Raw genomic sequence first — 13428 nt, 5'->3', positions numbered from 1 at the left:
TGCAGATGGAAAAAAACAAAACAGGGAATTTGAATAATTATCTTCCTTTTAGCTGCATTTGAGACACAAACTGAAGAGACTCTGTGTCCTTTATCTTTGAAATGGTTTAGAAACAGCCATCGTGTCACATGTGTGCCGCTTTTATTACTGCAAAATATTCACAAGACGGTTTCTGTCCAAAGGAGCCGGAGAGGAAAACTCTGAGTCTGTAAACGTCCTCAGCGCTGAGCGCATCACTCCATCGCTCACCCCGACCTGACTCTCAGACTCACAGGGACGCCAAACCTGTTGACCAGCCTCGATCAACACCAGTTTAACCACAGTGTCCAGTTTAGGAGAGAGACGAGGTCCATGATCAGAGTCAAACACACCGTGAAAGCTGAAACCAATCAAACGGCCCCTTTATTTCCAGTCAGAGTGTGTGAGCCCCGCCCTCGTAAAGGTGGCGGTAAGAGTGAGCTTCACCTGACTGCACAGATCTGCACAGATGCAGGTTACAGGTGGCTGTTCTTCATCGTCTCACACTGCGTTTCCACATCGCAGCGTCCACGCTGACGCTCTGCAGCTGAGGCTCGCTTGTTCGTGGACACTCCAGGCTCCGGTTGCCAAGGCGATACCATTGCGTTTACTGCTGGCTCATATGTCAATCACCAGTCTCACTTTCTTGGCTTCAGGTCGTGGATTGTGCCCGACTTCCTGCGGCGGGCACTTCGGGAGTATGGGCCCTCTCAGTGAGAGCAGCACCTCTGAGCCTCTCAGCTCGAGGCTGGGGCGTTCACAGGTGACGGCGTGACGACCTGCTCTGATGAAGGCAGAGCCGAGCATCAAAACCAGACGTGGGCGGGGCCCAGCAAACTCAGCTTCTGACCTGGAAGCCTCCGGTGACTCTGCGGAGACGTCAGTCCACTGGACTGGCAACGTGTGATTGGCTGGAGCAGGGAGGTGTGGGAGTGTCTGGTTGGACTGCTGGTTGACATGGTTGTGCAGGACAACAAAAGCTGGATGTAGACCTCATATTTGAGACTTTTTAAAGGCCGTCATCAGGATGCAGGTGGCCCCTCCCTCCTGCTAACAGGTGTGCTCACCTGCGCTCTGTCAGCTGCAGCTGGAGTGGACAGTTTAATGCGGGTGTAGAAGCCTCCTGACACTGTTTCAGAGTCCCCACAGAGGGAAAGATTAGCTTTTTAAAATCATTAAAAGGAAGGACACCACAGGACACAGACAATATTTCTCCCCTTGTTCGTCTCCTCCCGCCTCCCCTCCTCCCTCCTGACATCTGCTGTTAATCCTCTCCAGGCCACAGACCCCGTTTCATCCCATTCCCAGCCTCAATTGAGATTAATTCAATTTATCACTTGTAATTTCTTCTAGCCGCCAGTAAACGGCTCGTGTATTAGCCCGGGCTCCTCAGAGGGCCAAATTGATTCTGCATGCTGAGCGATACTTTGTGCATTCAGGGTACCAACACATGTCTACCGAAGGGGAGGAGGAGGAGGAGGAGGAGGGGAAGGAGGTCTTCCTCACAGCTGTGTGTGTGAGACACTAAAGGAGTTTGGTCACCTGCAGCCACATCTGAGGGTTTAAACAGGAAGTGGTGCTGCGTTTCACCGAGACCCTCCTCAGTGACCACTTCAGTGTGAGAAGAGCGAGGTCCAGGATGAGAGAGGTCCAGGAGGAGCGAGGTCCAGGAGGATCGAGGTCCAGGAGGAGCGAGGTCCAGGAGGAGCGAGGTCCAGGAGGAGCTGCAGACACTCCTCACAGTACAGCCAGGTTGGAACCGCCTCTCTGATCAGCTGCAGCTCAGCGCTGTGATGTCATGTAGCAGTGGGTGGAGACACCGGCAGCGTGACCTTGGATCCTCCAGACAATGCAGGTACTGCAGCGGGGTCAGGGGTCAACCAGGGGCCCTCCACAGCACAGGGAGGGGCTTTTAATGTTGCTGAGCGCCCTGAAGGTTACCATGGTAACTGCACACAGATGACAGAAACACTGTGGGTCCTTCCAGAGACCATCTGAAGTTTTAGTCTGGAAGAAACACCTGCTGTCATTTTATTTGTTTCTTTGATCCATTTTTGATTTTCTGGTTTTTAAGCTCAGCTTTAAAAGCTGCAAACAAATCTGAGAGTTTGAATAAGTGCACGTGTCCTCGTGTCTGCACGCTCCATCTGCCTGTCACTGCTGGAGCACGTCACCACCACGTCATGCTCCGTCTTCACCCTTCAGCGTCTGCGGATCAGAAAAGTCAAACAGATTTCTAAGAGGAGGAAAGGCGTCTCCGAGGAAACGTCTCCACATGAAGAAGGTGACTTGGAGCCGGCGGCGGCGGCATCTTTGCTCATCGGCGGTGACTCTGAGCTCGGTCTTTCACGTCTCCGAGCAGAGCGCACAGGTCCTGGTGTCTGCGGAGCCTCATTAGGAGAATGATGTGACCCTGATCTGTGGGAGACAAATCCCTTGCAGGCCTCCTCCTCCTCCCCCGCCTCCTCACTGATGGGCGGCAGACTCTGAGCTCCTGATCATCAAGTTGATATTTAAATGTGTGTCGGAGCTTCTGCTGCCGTCCTGCTAACTGCGGAGGTTTCCTTCACTCAAACGTCCACCCGACCAGCTCCTCCCGTCACGGGTCAGCTTTTTGGTTATTCACTCATCTTTGGCCCTGTTCCATTTTTAACTTTTCACCTTCAAAGATCCAGAACAGAAACATGACCAACATGAGCAGAAACGTGTGCATTGTTAGGGGCGTGGCCTCTTTGTCCTTTGTATATTCACATCACAGTCGGGGTCTATGCTGGAAGTCTCCTCCTCCTGAAGGCGACTCTTGCAGCTTTTAGCCAACCTTGGTACAAATCTGACCGGCATCAGACCGGCAACCTGTCCAGGTGTGCCCCGCCTCTCACCCTATGGCAGCTGGCATAGGCTGAGGCTGACCTGGACAAGTGGAAAATGGATGATGGACCAAATCTAAAAAAATCCATGGCCAAAATGCTGACTCTGAGTAATTTAATGAGACGAGCGTAACAGTAATATCTCGCCTTCACGGCGTTACAAAACGAGGACTCGCGAGGACGGGGCAGCATGGAGGAAGAACAGCTACTGCTCTGCCACATCTGGCACACCGCAGGCTGTGGAGCTGAATAATTTAGTGTTGTGAAGAAGCGGAGTCGTGGCCCTGAATGCAGAAGAAGAAGAGCGACTCCCTGGCTGTTTACTTGCCCAGATCACGAGAAGTGCAACGAGCGAGTCACATATCAGAGCGTCTCCGGCGCCCGGAGCTTTGGCTCACCATAACGTGGAATAAAGAGAGAGAGGCTACAGACCGGACTGAGGCGATCGTGGCTACTCAGCCTAACTCTGACATGGCTCATGATTCAGATCTCAGATCTCGGCACCCAAACCTCCATCCATCCAGGTCTCAGTAACTACACCTGACCGAGCGCTTATTTAATCTCCACCTCAGCAGTATTTAGTGTTTGCTCTGTTCTTCTTAACGTTTCTCCTTCCTGATCCAGACTTTCGCAGGAGCAGACACTCCAGGTAAAACCACGGAGACCCATCATCACCAAAAACACCAGACACGTTCAAAGGCTGAGGCAGCACACAGACACCAACCCTGAAGCAGGAAGTCTCAAACATCGGAGCTGCGTGGGTGGAGCAGAGAGTCCACGCCGCTGCTCTCTCTCTTTGTTTCACAGTACCCTCTGCTTCATCGAGCTGCGGCTGGCTGACTCAGCCTAATAAATTTGTAAACCTCTCACAGCATCAGATAATCTCCTCTGCCTATCAGCGCTGACCGAGCCTCCAATTAGCCCGTGTTCAGGGCCAGATCTGGTGTAAACGCGCCCGCTAATCCTGCCGCCAGTCCCAGCTGAGTCAGACAGAAACCAGCTGGGAGGCGGGAATGGTCCACGCCGTTAGATGCAAATTCAACAAATCCCGTCCTCAGCAAAAAAAAGAGGGGGGGGTTACAGCACATCAGCTGTAGTTAATGAGGGCAGTGCTCTGTATGTACACCTGCCTGTAAACGACGTTGCTCTCTCTGATTCTGAATCAGCCATGAAAAACCTCCTGGCCGAACTCTGAGGGGTCACCTGTCATTTAAAGGTTTTTCAAAGGTCAAAGGTCAACACATGTCCTTTACACCAACTTCCAGCAGCTGGTCTGTTTAGTTCAGCAGCATCATTTACACTCACATGGAGCTGCAGTGTCTCTGTCCACTGTCCAATCATGCGGTAGCCCAGCCCGGTCACGTTGTTCCACTGATACTGGAACAGGTCGTAGCGCCCGGGAGCATCGCCGTTACGGTTGAACGTCACCGACGTACCGGCACTTCCTGCGGAGGAAAACAGAGACAAACAACCAATCAGCCCACAGAGCTTAAATTAGTTTGGTCAGTAATGAGCCGCCATGACCTCGGAGATGCTGGGAGACGATTACAGGACAGTAAATTACCAGTATACCCAGTATTACCAGTAGTACCAGTGTGTGATTCTGGGCTGGCCCACACAGAAGGTGTCGTGTGTTGATAATCAGGGCGTCCATCGCCGAAACGGCGTGGGGAGCCACACAGTCACAGTCACAGTTAAACAAACGCAGATGGAACAGATGGAGGAAAAACGCGTGAGTCCAACGAAAAAAAGAAAACCTGAGTAACTCGCGGCAGCCAATAAACCGCAAAGCTCCAAAACTCGGGTCCCTGTGGGAAACACGTGCTCCCAGAGCGGCTGCAGACTGTCAGCAGGTGCTGCATCAAAACCTTTGTGACCTTGTGATCGCTTCGGTGGCTACCAGATTGCTGTGGCTGCCTGTAGTTGCCATGGAAACACTCACTAACTGGAGGAAGCTGGAAGAGTGAGGTAACGCAGAACATTCACCTTCAAAATAAAAGCTGACATGTGTTGGTTGCAGCTATTAGGCACGACTTTTACTTTGAAGGCAAATGTTGCGTGTTTGTGTCTGAACACACGTCTGTGTCTTCTGTGAAGATGATGTCATTAAACATGCTCTAAAAGGCTCCACCTAGGCTAGGTGAAGCCCAGCAGACAGCTAGCAGCTAGCTAGCAGCTACAGCCGCCTGTGTCCTCATCCACCTGTCAGTCACAGAGGCCACGCCCCTAATAATGCAGACTTTAAATTATCTGCAGAGACCAAGCAAGTTGTCTATCAGGCTGTTATGGTTATTTTAACATGGGAGTCCATGGGGACTGACTCACTGCTGCCCCTGCTGGATGTCAGAGGAACTGCAGGTTGGTGCTTACTCTGTTTGGAGTGGCTGAGGCGACCGCAGTGTTCATGCTGAGGCGTAAAGAGTCCACTCACACCATCACTAACTGTTTTTTCAACTGCTGGATATTCAGCCATTCATTTCCATTAATGATGCCTAATATAAGCTGCAGCATTACTGATGTAGACCATAAGAGCACGAGTGCATGTTCACTCTGTGTGTGTTTGGTGGCATGAATGCATCCTGAGAAAGAACCTGCAGGGTGGCGAACATGTGTGATCAGCTCAGAAATACACGTCAAACTCTTTCATTTGTTTTTAGAGATTCAAAGCCTGAAATTCAGGACCATGGACAGCGCACACACACACAGACACACACACACACACACACACACAGCTGATCCTGTAAGTGAAAACGTTCGATCAGCAGCTTGTTATCAGTTCTCTGATCTGCACCGTCAGCTCAGTCTGAGGAAAACTGCAGATGATGTTTTTATGTTTCAGTTTTTGATCCTAATAAAAACTCTGTAAAAACATGTTTATAAGTTACTGAAGGATCAGAAAAACATGAAAAACAACATGAACACGCAGGAAGTTCGTCCACTTGTCTGCTGTAACTGAGCATGTGCGTGGCATTACGGACGCATCATAAAGTGACATCTCTGCTCTCACACGCTGATGTGATGACCCTCTGATTTAACAGCAGCCCTGATGACATCATCAGTGCAGCACATGTACATTTAGGTCGCACCTGACGTTGGATCTGTTTCTGATCATTCACTCCAGGAAACTGAACAAAGTGCATTCTGGGTAAACGTTGGCGATCGTGGCTCAAGAGTTGGGAGTTCGCCTTGTAATCGGAAGGTTGCCGGTTCGAGCCCCGGCTTGGACAGTCTCGGTCGTTGTGTCCTTGGGCAAGACACTTCACCCGTTGCCTACTGGTGGTGGTCAGAGGGCCCGGTGGCGCCAGTGTCCGGCAGCCTCGCCTCTGTCAGTGCGCCCCAGGGTGGCTGTGGCTACAATGTAGCTGCCATCACCAGCGTGTGAATGTGTGCGTGAATGGGTGGATGACTGGTTGTGTAAAGCGCTCTGGGGTCCTTAGGGACTAGAAAAGCACTATACAAATACAGGCCATTTACCATTTACGTTCATGCCTGCATGGACAGTGACGAGAATCATCCAGAATGTCTTTTCCATCTGCAGCAACAGATCCAAACGTGTCTGTACGCTCTTTGAACTCTGACCTTTGGAAGCTAATACTGAGTACACATGTGTGTCCTGTTTTTTGGATGAGCAGTCCGGGTTGAGCCTGTGTGTTTATGACCTCTGACTGCTCGCGCCCGCCCACGTGCACGGTCAGCATTAATGCGTGTTCAGGTTCAAGTCGCTGTGAGACGTGATTTTACGATAAGGATAAAAACAGAAGTTTACGAGCCGTTTATTACCAGCAGCGTTTCTGGCCTCGAGCTCAGGGTGCGAGCAGCTTTATGGGCCGCAGAAGGACGCGGCCATCGGTCCACTCACCGTTGAAGCTGACGCTGCGGATGTACTTGAGCAGTTTCTTGCCCCCGGCGATCTCCATCTCGGGGCAGATGCCGGAGTTCTCGGGACACATGTCACGCTGCATGTTGTGGAGAGCGTGGGCCATGGCGTACACGGCGTCGATCACAAACTGCACCTTCCCCTCCTGCTCGTACTTGGAGTCAATGCCGATGCGCTCCTGACCTGAAGGAGACAGAGGTCACACAGAGGTCACACAGGAAGCTACTGATGCTCACTGGGTTTTTTGCTGAAGGTGACCGGTTACAGAACATATTGATGAGCAGTTGAACACACACACAAACACACACACACACAAACACACACTGTGACCTTCACCTGCAGCTCTTTCACAGAGTGAGCAGAGGTGAGTTTAGCAAAGACAAACTCGGACGTGTGTGTGTGATGGCACTGAAAGGCAAACATACATCCACTGTGGGTTAACTGCAGGACTGTGTGAGGATGGTGGGTGAGGCGCTGCGCTGTGAGCACGGCTGAGTCAGTATTAATAATCTTTATCGATCACGCTCTTTCATAACGTCTCCAACAGGCAGCACTGTGACTGCAGTCTCTCCCTCTGCTGTGATGAAAGGCAGGAAGCTTTAAAGTAACAGCAGCTCAGAATTTAATCAGCCAGCGAAGGAAAAACTCCCTCAAATACAAGCTCCGCCTCCTTCAATGAGCTCCACTTCCTCCAACACAGCAAACAAAGCCGCTCTTAAGTGCTGTAAGTGAAACTCCAGCTGTACCCGCTGGCTCTACGGGGGCAGCGGAGAAGGCGGAGCCTCAGCGTACACAGTGATGTCACTCAGCCATTAACCAACGCTGCATCTTTAACTCCTCCCTCCTAAAACACGTACGCTCTCCTCGGCACACAGGTCTGAATCCTCTGAGGTGATTGATCTGGACCTTCAGCTGATCATCATCAGAAACAGTCAGTGAAGGACAGCTGGAGGAAAGGAAGGGATCCGATGGAGCGATGCATCCACGTCATGGTCAGTATGCACGAGCAGGTCCGACAGTGAGCGTCTGCAGCCGTCTGTGAGGCACGGAGGAGGCTCTGTCATGGTTTCAGTGCTGTTGGAGATCTTTGATAAACTGATGAATTATAAACTCTGAACACAGATGCCATCCTGCTGGTAACCTGATGTCATTTCAATAGTTATCTGTTATTCACACAGGCCACGCCCACTCAGCAGGTCTGCCTCACACACAGCGTGTCTGTCTTTATCATTAAATCCTACATCATACTGTAAAGTGTGAGTACAGCGTATACACTGATGACTCTCCTGACTCTGAGGGCGCTGGTTGGTTGGCACTGACACGTCTGCCTCTTCTTCATTTGGCTCCGGGGTTAAAGGACGCTTGTCTTTGTCTTTGAGGCCTCTCCGTCCTGAGCTCGTCTGTTTGAGGAGCTCAAATCTTTGGTCTCAGTCCAGAGTGACTTGGAGCGCTCGGCTCTGTCAGCTGACTAGCGAGGAACTCGAGGGCAGTGGTGCTTGTATTTCTGTCTTTGTCCTGTTAAGGAAGAGGTGGTGAGGCCCAGGACGGCCGGAAAGCAGATGTACGGCAGCGAATAGCACGGCTTCCAGCTAATGTGGTCACAGGCAGAGACTGACAGCGTCGTCCTATCTCTGCTCTTACACCCTCCTGAGGCCCCGCCTCTCCAACCCTCCATATTTTTTTGCCAGAGGCAAAGGGACCCGAGCTCAATGTTATCTCATAAACAGGAGTCCCTCTCGCCTCTCTGTACCACCTCACACCCCGGAGCTGCTGGCACAATCTTATCTGCACGGCAGCCTTCAGAGGCACCGCCGGCACAATGTTATCCTGCAGCTGTCCTCACCGCGGGCCGTTAGCCTTTAACCACCTGTTAGTGCCGCAGGAGTCCCTGAATACATCACAACACGGAGGCCGTTAAAGAGAGAGCGCCATTCAGCCATCAGCCATCCAAAACACACAACAGGCTCCACATTTCACCCCAAAAACCATTCAAAGAAGAAAATCAGAGCCAGAGAGGAGCCTACAGTACCCATGATGCACCTGCACCCTGAACAGATGCCTGACAAAACCAAACATCTGTAACAGGGGAAAGTCCAGTGTCTGTGCTTAGTTCAATGTCTGTAGTAAAAGTGGGAAAATTCAGTTTGCGGTTAGTTTAATGTTGGTAACAGGAGTCGGAAAGTCCAGTCAGTGGTGTGTTCACTGTGTCTAGTAAAAGTGGGAAAGTCCAGTGGGAAAGTTACTTCACTGTCTGTAACAGCCGTGGGAAAGTCCAGTGTCCGTGTTTAGTTCATGTCTGTATTAACCCTTTAAAGCCGGTCGGAGCGGGCACGCTCTGTTTTGCGTAACTATTTTTAAATCCCGGTAGCACTGCAACTACGTAAGCTAGCGCAATAAATTTTTTTGCATATGAAACCGGAGGAGTTGTACTTACAACTTATGCCATCAGTTTGTCCTAGCTCACAGTTTCCTTCCACAGCTTTGCAAAAACTGCATAAAAAGCGCTTGCAGCAACAAAAACACAATATTCCAGAAACACGCTTTGCCGATCCGATCAGCTGTTCGTAACACTTCCTACGTCCATCAGCGCGAACTATCGCATGTCCGCCGTGACCTGCCCGAAACCGGAAGTGACGTCATTTTGCGGAAATGTAGTTTTTTACCATCAGGGTAGATGAGCCTATACTTGTGTTTTTAAAAGTTATGTTTTACTTTATGACTTTGTGTGTCGTTTCTGGGATGCTTTGGACTCAAATTGCACTGCTGGAAATAGTTTATTTTGATGCATATGCTGTTTTTTTTTGCAAATTTGCATTATAATATTTATTTTCGGTTTTCCTGCAGTATATAAAAATTGGTGTATTTCAAAAATAGAACTATGAAGACACTTAAAATAAATTTCCTGTGGTTGGAAACTATTTTGTGCAACTTTTTTGTATTTACAGTTTTGAGGGATAAGCCTCTTAAATTTCTCTAACTAGAAATATATGTTAAAAAAAAAACAAAAACGATTTTCAATTTTTTTGTAGTTTATTGCACTTTTTTGCAATTTATGTAATTACTATGCACTTAATGCATACATATTATTAAAATTTGGGCTATAATGGTTGTATTGATGTATAGCAACTTAAAATGCTCCCAAAAATGGCTCCACAGCATGTAAAATGTAAAGATAAGCTCTGGTGGACTTGGTTCTATGGTAGGTCTTAAAGGGTTTAAGAGCGGGAGAGTCCACTGTCTGTGGTTAGTTCACTGTCTGTAATGAAAGTGGGAAAGTTCATAGTCTGTGTCGTTTCTCACTGCCTGAACTAAAAGCAGCACAGCCGAGTTCTGATCTAAAGTCGGACTGTAGTCATTTCTAAAAGAGAAGAATCCTCCTCATCCAAAGGAGCTCTGTGACCTCAGGATGAAATAATTTGAAGCAGATGTCACATTCATTTTCACGCTCTGTAATTCGCCTCCTCTGCAGTTTGAGTAAGTGGGTTAATAACACAAATAATTGCCCTAGTTGTGGTAGTAACACCATGTTTGGAGGCACTGAAAAAAAAAAACTGGTTCCCTGGAGGAAGCGTCCTGCTGTGCATCATCTTGGTTTTAAGTAGACATCAGTGAAAGAAGAAAACAGCCAAATGTGTCATCAAACGAACTGTTTTAAAGGAGAGATTTCACAGTTACCGAGCGCTTCTGCAGCTCGGCTCAGCTGCCCTTTGCTTCTGTATCTCACTGCAATATTTATAACATAATAAAGCAACACACAGTTTAAAATTATGGGTGAAAATATCCTGTTTTTAAATAAATAAATAAATGAGGAAAAACCTTTCCAAGATTAAATTTCCTTTTGAAAAAAAAAGCCTCAATAATTCTTATATTTCTGCAATGCTGGAAAGTCATAAGAAAAAAAAAATGATTCAGTTTTTGGTAAAAAGTTCATTTTTATGAAAGAGGAAAAAATAGAGGACTCAGTTTTTTTTACACATTAACTTCAGACTTTAATGTTTTTCTCTCTGTCTTTTTTAATATTTTATTTTTCCTGTTTCAGGCGCTGATAAATGTGCTGTAATAAAGTTTTGATTTATTTAATGTGGAACATAAAACGACTGTATGCAAGTTAAAAAGAGAAAAGAGTCAATATGATTAATTAGCAATGCGAATTATTAAAACTTCATTTTGTAATACTGAAAAAATTATGGACAATAAAAAATGAAAAAAAGATAAACAAATTTTAAATGAGAGTAAAGAAACAATGAGATAAATAAAAGTTTAAGTGTAATGTTTAATATTACAACATGAAGGTAAAAAGTCAAAATGATCAGAAGTTCGACTCAGACCAAAATTATTGGTGCTCTGAGATCAAATAATTAAAGCTGATGAGGAAATGATGGAAAACTTCATTTACAACAGATTCAGGTCTCCATGGATCTGATGGGTGCAGACTATAACCTGGAGCACAGCCATGTTTGTCCTGGATTCCTGGAATCCCGATCTGTAAATTTGACGATGAACAAATTAAACGGCACAAAGTATCCTCTCATGGACGAGCATGACTCATTTCCTCTCCACCAACATCGAGGCCATAAGCGCCATCAGCGTGACTAACGTCTGACTGTAAAATGAGGAAACCTGCTGCTGCGTGTGGCAGCAGGACAACCGGCATGAGCGCTAATCAGCTCCTGTGTGATGCTCTCGCACAGTCTGTGGATGCTGATGGATGGATATCCAAGCATCAGCTGATAACTTATTGCCCCGCCCTCTCGTCCAAATATGTACATAGGGTCAATTCACCACGGCATCGACCGAACACGCTCACATCGACGCTTCAAAACTCTCGGTTAATTCTAAACGGTCTGAGCTGCTGCCTGACAGAAGCCCCGCCCACATGCTCTCAATACCTGGTGTTTGGAGGAGCAGCCAATCAGTAAAGGGGGTGGAGCTAAAACGGCTCGTTTCAGACCGAGGAAGAAGTGAGGAGCTGCATCGGGGGTCAGTGTCACATAAAGAAGGATTATTTCCAGCTGTGAATCATGCAAAGCTGCTCTGGAGGAGAACATGAATCTGATTGAAACAGGCTGCTGACAACAAGACGAGGAGTCAGCGCAACCAATCAAACGCATGCATTCAGTTTAAATACAAACACTGAGGGCAGACACACACACAGACTCACACACACACACACCAGTGGCGTGTCTAGAAAATTTTTGTTGGGGGGGCCAGGTAGGGGCACAGATTTGGAGAAGCTTGGCAGATGTAATTGGCAGATAATGTTAAAAAAGAAAATCTACCAACCGTTAACCATCATTCAATAACCCTGTAAACCTAATAACTGAATTTGCTTTTGACTCTTATTAGAATGAGGTTTTAACCACTACGGTGCAAAGTTTTTAGATACTGCGTTGATGAAGTACAAGAGATACAATCAGTGCTTTGTCAGTGTTTACTCAGCATTCAAGGACAGCAATATTTGCATAGTATTTTTACTGACATATAGGGCACATATGTTTTGGGCAAAAACATTTTTGAATATTAAAATACAAACATTTTTACATACAATTGCCAAATTAGCCAATGCAAAACTTTATCTGCCTATTAATTAAAAAAAGAAGATAATCTCACAAACTGGTGTTTGATTTTGAAACAGGAAAAAAGTGGGGAAACAAATGAAAAGACTAACATTTGAATAAAACCTGAAAGCAAGTAAATACTTTCTATGCTGCCTTATGGTAAACTTTGGTAATATTGAAGAACAACACTGGCTGATGATGAAATACAGTGTAATGGAGACCAGAGGTTCCATTACCTTGTTTGCATTGTTAGTATTTAATCGATGGATTGGGAATTTAAATTAGTATAATAAAGAAAAACTCATTAGTTCTTATGAATTCTTTTATTAGGTTTTGACATACAATTAAGTTGACAGCTTGTAACGGTGAAGAGACAGTGGGACTGGCCATCCTACCTGTGTCAAAGAAGAGCCAAAGTTAGAGCTGCTTGCAGTTAATCATTTGTCAATAACCTAAAGGTGTGTGAAATGAGAACTTATAAAGGTACTCACCTGTCCTGGTCGCTTCGTGCAGGATGTGGAGCAAAAGATTGGAAGTGGCTCAATCACCTGTTTAAGAGCTCTTGGAGCAAACCAGTGTGCCAGGTTAGGGAGTATGGTTAAAGTGGGTTTTAATTTATATAGTAATGGGAGTAGCTTATATAATTGGTTTGTTTATAGTAAGTGTTGGAAATATGTATATGTTTGTGATGTGCTTAAATGTTATTGTATGTTTGTGTGTGTGGAGGGTTATGTTTTCATTTTGATTAGTTTAACCCCCACACTTGGGCTATTCCCGAATGCTCACCTGAAAAGGTAGAGTATAAAAGGAAGCCATTTTGTTTAGTTGAGGTGAGTGTTTGTGGTGTTGTCATGCTCCTTCTTTAATAAAGTGGATGTATTTTACTCCAGTCTCGCATCATATTATTGGATAGAACCTATGACCGCCGGCCAAACTGACATACAGTCAGCTGGCATGGTGACACTGCCAGTATTAACCTGCAGGGCTGGACTGGTACAAAAAATTGGGCATTTTGACCAGAGATCGGCCCACCAGGTATTAAAGCCATAAAGCCTTTGAATGAAAACAAACGCTGTTGTGACAGTGATGTACTCTGTCTTGTTGGTAT

The 13428-nt window shown here is 46.9% G+C and overlaps 1 protein-coding gene across 1 annotated transcript in view; it reads right to left on the bottom strand.

Annotated features, from left to right (window-relative positions):
* The window catches only part of LOC116312921 (metabotropic glutamate receptor 7), a 67235-nt gene that overhangs the window by 33636 nt on the left and 20171 nt on the right, over positions 1-13428 (bottom strand). The window contains exons 4-5 of the mRNA XM_039612693.1: positions 6745-6945; positions 4191-4330 (exon numbers count right to left, since the gene is read on the bottom strand). Coding sequence (XP_039468627.1) covers positions 4191-4330; positions 6745-6945 — 341 coding nt within the window. The remainder of the gene's footprint in view (positions 1-4190; positions 4331-6744; positions 6946-13428) is intronic.

Source organism: Oreochromis aureus, linkage group 5 (genome assembly GCF_013358895.1).
Source record: "Oreochromis aureus strain Israel breed Guangdong linkage group 5, ZZ_aureus, whole genome shotgun sequence".
Taxonomy (NCBI): Eukaryota; Metazoa; Chordata; class Actinopteri; order Cichliformes; family Cichlidae; genus Oreochromis; species Oreochromis aureus.
This window is presented reverse-complemented; position numbering and strand designations above follow the sequence as displayed.